Here is a 6,608-nt window from a genome sequence, read left to right as displayed (position 1 = left end):
TTAATGAATTATTTCAATATTTAATTAATTATTTATCTATTTAATTAATCATTTCACTATTTAATTAATTATGTATCTATTTAATTTATTATTTCTCTATTTCATTATTTCACTATTTAATTAATTATTTTACTATTTAATTAATTCTTTCACTGTTTAATTAATTATTTCATGGTCCGCCACTGCCATAATCATTAATTTATTTTATCTGTCAGCCTAGCCCATCAAACTCAGTGGGCGGGGCTAACCAGCGCATGTAGCGAGGAAAGCAGAGAGTCCAACAACTTCAACATATTCTCTGCTTTCCTCGCTACATGCGCTGGTTAGCCCCGCTGGTTAGATAAATGATTAATTAAATAGTGAAATAATTAATTAAATAGTAAAATAATTAATTAAATAGAGAAATAATGAAATGGAGAAATAATGAATTAAATAGATAAATAATTAATTAAATAGTGAAATAATTAATTAAATAGTGAAATAATGAAATAGAGAAATAATTAATTAAATAGATAAATAATTAATTAAATAGTGAAATAATTAATTAAATAGTGAAATAATGAAATAGAGAAATAATTAATTAAATAGATAAATAATTAATTAAATAGTGAAATAATGACAGAGAGATAATTAATTAAATAGATAAATAATTAATTAAATAGTGAAATAATTAAATAGAGAAATAATTAATTAAATAGATAAATACTTAATTAAATAGTGAAATAATGAAAGAGAGATAATTAATTAAATAGATAAATAATTAATTAAATAGTGAAATAATGAAATAGAGAAATAATTAATTAAATAGATAAATAATTAATTAAATAGATAAATACTTAATTAAATAGTGAAATAATGAAATAGAGAAATAATTAATTAAATAGATAAATAATTAATTAAATAGTGAAATAATGAAATAGAGAAATAATTAATTAAATAGTGAAATAATTAATTAAATAGTGAAATAATTATATATGTTTTTACATATATTAATTTGTATGTTAATTAATTAATGATACATTTAATAACACATTTATGTATTTAATTATCATTTTAATTATTTAAGTACACACTTAAGTAATTATTGAATGATATATTTAATTAATTCATTGTGTCACTTTAAGTCCTCCATAATCATAAATGATCACATGATGAGCTTCAAATAATATAAAAAAAAGCTTTACATACAAACCGATCATTAATTACTCCTGAACTTGGACAGAAGCCTGCAGTCACTCCTCCACCCTGCCTCTTGCCGGCTAATTTTTGGGACCCTGAAATGGAATACAAATAAATATAAACAGTGTTGTGGGACTGGATTGCCTCACCCAGACATCCCAGTTGGGGTTAGTCAAGCCTTAAATTGTGTCCCATCAGCATTTTATACTGGTGTTAAAATGAACACGGTTACTGATGGTGTTATTTTTTCAGAAACAGGTAATTTATCTACTCACTGCATCCTGTCACTAACGCCGGAAACTTGTGTAGAGCTCCTTTAAACTTTGAGATGTGAGAAATATTGGAAGATGATTTCTTGAAAGAATTTCTTCACAAGTACTTTCTGCTTATTTCCTTTTTCATTGTGATGAAGATTGCAGAATCATGTTAAGAAATCTTTTTTTTTTTACTTCCTTAAAAAAGCAGATAGAAACGAGCAGAAACCAGCTGCTATCTACCATATCTGTGAAGAACTTAAGACAGCGAAGGACTTTTTCTTCAGGGATTTGCACCATTCAAAGGTAAAAGACTTAATTTATACAGATAAAGATGATTTTTTTTTAGTCACAGCTTTACATCTTTCTGTGTTGGTGAACCCCAGCTTGCTGCTTTTCTTTTTCTTTCCTCTGGTTTTATCCAAATATTTGTAACATAAAGTCCATCAAGAGTGTGTTTTTTTTTGTGACATTAGAGTTTTAAACATTTTACTGAATAATGTTAAAGTAATAAACAACTTGCCATCACGTCTGTCCTACAGCCGTTTGCAAACTGGAAAATGGATGATTTCCATATCAACACCACCTTAAGAGACAAAAGCTACAACTACAGCAACGTCAGTCTCAACAATGATGATTCTATCAACAACACCGATTATAACTATGATTACAGTAGCATCAAAACCGCCCAACAGATCCTAAATGTGGTGGACTGGATCGTCATCTGTTCTGGACTTCCTTTGACTCTAGTGGCCATCGCTGCAGTTTATTCTCTGGTGTGTATCAGATTTACTTTTCTTCAGTATAATAAATGTGCTGTTTCTGATGTTTTCTGTTGTAAAGGATGGACTTTGTCTCAGATCAGTTCTGAATCCAGCCATACGTTAGATTACTAGATAGATAAATAGCTCAGATGCAATTTGTGGGCAGAACAAGTAAATATATTTAGATTTAAAGTTCAGAAAATATTTCAAGCTTATTTAATTACATTTATCGATGTTTTCCTGCAGGTACAAAAAGACCACGTTGCTCCAGTTTACATCATCAACCTTCTGGTTTCTGATCTCGCTCAGCTCTGCTGTCAGGCTGCATGGAAGGCTGGAGAGTTTGATGACTTCATTGACAACTTCCACACTTTCGGTCTTTTGGCCAGTGTTGGATTCATGATGTGCATCTCTCTGGAAAGGTAAATAATTGTTTATTCATGTACCCCACTGTTTGTGTCTGACCCTTAAACTGATATGTTCAACAGCTGTGTATCTGTGTCCATGTTTCATTGCAGGTATTTGATGATCACTCAGCCGCTGTGGTACAGATTCAGACAAAACATCAAGACCTCTGTGGCTGTTTGTGTCGTGGTCTGGATCCTTTCTTTCATTATTTCCTTCCCTTTCTATTTCCATGCTCTGTATCAGTCAAAAGATACCATATATGCAGTCTTCTTCCTCCTCCCCTTCCCCCTGTTCATCTTCTGCCTGGTTGGGACCATTAAAGCCCTGTCTGCAGCTCGCAGTGTCTCTGCTGATGAAAAACGAAGAATTGTGGCCATTCTGGTTGTGATGCTGCTGATTTACACACTGCTGTACCTGCCCAACATCATTTTTCTTTTGGCAGAAGAAGCCAGATATAACCGAACCTTCCACATCATATGTTTCATGTTAGTTAAGATCAGTCCTCTTGCAGACTTGATTCTGTATATCTTCATCAGGAAAGGGACCACAGACAAGCTTTCAGCCTTACTGTGTTGTTGTAAAATGTCAACCAATCAGCAGACGAGCAACAGGAGTAATGACATGTCAGCTTCATGTAGTCAGACTATATAGATTTTAATTTCAGACTGTTAACAGACGTTATGCTGCAGGTGTAATAGAGTTAAAGTCTGACATCATGTTTTGCAGAATGTTTTTATGAAAATGTTCTTTATATAAAATCTGCTTCTTTTGTTAAGGAATTACAATCATTACCTGAAGCGTTACGACGGAGCTTCGGCAGATTTTCTCACTTGGTCCCGTAACGAAGGTTAATTCGTTTGCATCGTGTCTCTTCTTTCACCGTCTCGTTTTCTTCTCCTTGCTCCCTCTGATAATGACTTCTCCCGTTTCTTGCACATTCAAAACAGCCGGTGTGTTGATATCCAGTTGCTGGCATGTGACGTGGTACTATAAAGTAAAACCAGATTCCACGTGATGCCCCGGGCTGGGGGGGTGGAGGGAAGAACGTTGTGAAGTGTGAAGTGTTGCATCAAAATGAAGCAGAACTGCAGAGTTTTAATGTGGAAAGTTATGTAATGTTTCTTTAAGACCAATTCCTCTTTTTTCTTGTCTTTCCTTTGAGCTGAAGAAATGTATTTCCTCAGCACATTTTTCTTTTGTTTAATTTTTTTTTAGATCAGATCAGATTAAAATGTATTGATCCCTTTGGGCAGGATTTCTTAGGCTCCAGCAGCAGCGCAGCACCATAAGAGTTAAAGAAAAACATGATATAGCAAAAATCTACCCAAAGAATAAACTTTAAAATTCACCCCGGAGAAACTCTTGTACTCAAGTAGTCATGGATAAGTGCAGCCAGTCCAGTTTTCCACTACTATTAACTACTTAGTCTGTAATAATGTTAACTGTTCCTCCTTATTGTCGGCTGTTCCTCTGTGTGGAGTTCTACAGGGTGATGGCATGAGGAGAGAAAGAGTTTCTTAGTCTTCTTGTTCTGGTCCTGGGGAGTAACAGTCTGTTACTGAACAGGCTTCTCTGTGCACCGATGACCTCGTGCAAAGGCTGACTGGCATCCATGATGGCCATGAATGATTTATGTCCAGAGTCCAGCTTCATACTAACCACAGAACCAACCCGCCTGACCAGCTTATCCAGCCAGCAGGACTTTTTTTTTAAGTATTTAGATTTGTTGGTATTGCTTCAGGAACTCTGATCCAAACTGTCTAGTTTTACTCCTTTAGTGCATTTCAACAAACAGCAGAAGTCAGAGTATCACTAAGAAGTTTAAAATGCAATGCTCTGAATGTAGTTTAACAAGTCTGAAAAGTTTGCTGCGTTCATTGTAATAATTTAGCATGAATGAGCTTTCTAGTCGCCTCCAGAGCAGTTCTGGTTGTGTTGCAGCTTCTGTGGTATTGGTTGGACTCTCACACCTTCCCTTGTGCTGAAGGAGCTAAATTCTGTACCAGAGGTCACTAACAAGTGGACTGAGGTCCGGATCTGGACCCAGAAACTGTCCCACATGGACCCAGACCTAGAACATAAAATCTGACTGGGTGCTTTTATTTTAACTGGTGCAACATTTTTGTGGTCTTCGGGGTAGTGGTCAGGAAACACGCAGACCAAGTGCATGTGAGTAAATCCATCCCACGTGATACACTCAGCCAAACAGGTCTGTGAGGCTCCCTGCGGTTAACATTGCAGCACTACAGCGCAGACAGACCAGAGTTTAAGAGACAAGTAACATTAACATTACATCATCATTAACTACCCCTTTTTAAAGCTCCTTAGAAAAGCAGATGTAGATGATGAGAAACCACTGGGCAGAGGGCCAGCTGCTACCAGGACATGGGACACTCTTCAATACAAGCACATTTCCCCTGTTTTAGCCTCTTTTCTCTGGCTGCAGGTTCCTTTTAGAGCTTTTTCATTTTCTTCCTTTCTGCCTTGCTCCATCCTGCCTTTCTGAGCTTCTGCAGCCTTATTCACCTACTGGCTCCCTCAGCTCAGAGACGATGGCACTTTCTCTGTTGCAGCACCTAAACTGTGGAATAATCTCCCTCCACATCAGGCCTCTACGTTGTCAGATTTTACATCGCTCCGTAAAACCCATCTTTTCCATCTGGCTTTTAACACCATTAAGATGTTGATCTGATTTATTTATTATTGTTTTAGTAGTTTTAATTGTTTTTATGTTGTTTTATTTTGTGATATTATGTTTTAACATGTTTTATCTTTGTACTTATTTTATGTGTCCGCTCTCATAACTGTTATTTGTGGCTTTTAATTTAAATTTTCTGTACAGCACTTTTGTCCAGTTTGCTTGTTTTTGAGGTGCCTTATAAATAAAGCTGGACTGATTTGGACAGGTTGCCATTTCATTACAGGGACGTCCCTCCTGTCGGCTAAGAACAGGAAACATATATTTAATTGTTGAGAACTGAATACAACCATATACAAGTAGGAGTGAAGTATCGGCCTTTGTCAGACACGTAACCTAACTAGCCGACAAGTCCCCCCTGTGCCATATTGGAGCTCCGATGCTACATTCCTACCTCCAACCTCATTGCTGGACATAACAAGCTACCTCATTTATGGTATCAGTGCGTACAAGTATGAACAGTTCAGAAACCACAAATCTCTGGAAGCTCACGGACACTTCAGGAAAGGCTGGGTGCAGGATCTGTTCACATTTCCACCACAGGACTGCACAACACAGTCTTACTGCAAAGGCAAAGGTAAGCTAACCTTGTAATGATTTCCAGGGGGAGGATGAGTGCGGACCCACATGTAGACAGTTTAGGACAGGAGGCAAAAATGAAACAGATAATGAGTGATTTATTCCAACACCAAAAACAAGACTTGACATAACAGCGTTCAACTTGGAGATGAAACCAAAAGGATCTGACAAGGAATGACACAAACCCAGGAGTATATACACACACAAACAGGTGAAAGGAATCAGTAATCAGCCCAGGCGTCCTAATGAACCTGGAGCCTGAACAGAAAAAAAAGCTCCATCTGCTGGCTGTGGGCGTCTGATGCATCAGAAGGACAGCGTTGACGCCTCACATCTGATGACGCAATGCGCTGATGACGTAACGAGACCTTGTTTGGTCTGTCACGTGACTTTTGGCATGCTGAATCCTGCTCAGAGACAATGCTTGCAACACTCCATGTCACATGCTCGAGACGTGATCGAGCAGATCGGCTCGAGCAGAACATCCCTACCCATGACCTACATACTAAGTGAAAACATAGTAACCCAAGTAACACAAATTCTTTTTTTTTTTTTTTTTTTACCCTGTCCTGTCCAGCATCCTAACATATAGAACGGTGGTCTGTGTGCCATATTTTGCTTGACAGATTTGCTCTACCAAGGGAGACATGTTATATACATGGCTACCCTTGATATTTTTATTATTTTTATTGTAATCTTATTTTCTTTAGTCTTATATGTCAGTGC

General features: G+C 36.7%; 1 protein-coding gene across 1 annotated transcript; it reads left to right on the top strand.

Moving 5' to 3' along the window:
- The first annotated feature begins 1,704 nt into the window (after positions 1 to 1,704).
- On the top strand, positions 1,705 to 3,664 carry LOC121655953 (G-protein coupled receptor 4-like). The gene is made up of 4 exons (XM_042010903.1): positions 1,705 to 1,739; positions 1,976 to 2,209; positions 2,444 to 2,619; positions 2,716 to 3,664. The coding sequence occupies exons 2-4, from the start codon at positions 1,994 to 1,996 to the stop codon at positions 3,254 to 3,256; spliced, it is 933 nt and encodes a 310-aa protein (XP_041866837.1). The 5' UTR covers positions 1,705 to 1,739; positions 1,976 to 1,993; the 3' UTR covers positions 3,257 to 3,664.
- The last annotated feature ends 2,944 nt before the right edge of the window (positions 3,665 to 6,608 follow it).

Source organism: Melanotaenia boesemani, chromosome 16 (assembly GCF_017639745.1).
Source record: "Melanotaenia boesemani isolate fMelBoe1 chromosome 16, fMelBoe1.pri, whole genome shotgun sequence".
In the NCBI taxonomy this organism is placed as follows: domain Eukaryota; kingdom Metazoa; phylum Chordata; class Actinopteri; order Atheriniformes; family Melanotaeniidae; genus Melanotaenia; species Melanotaenia boesemani.
Note: the sequence above shows the minus strand (reverse complement) of the source record. Positions and strands in the feature narration are given on the sequence as shown.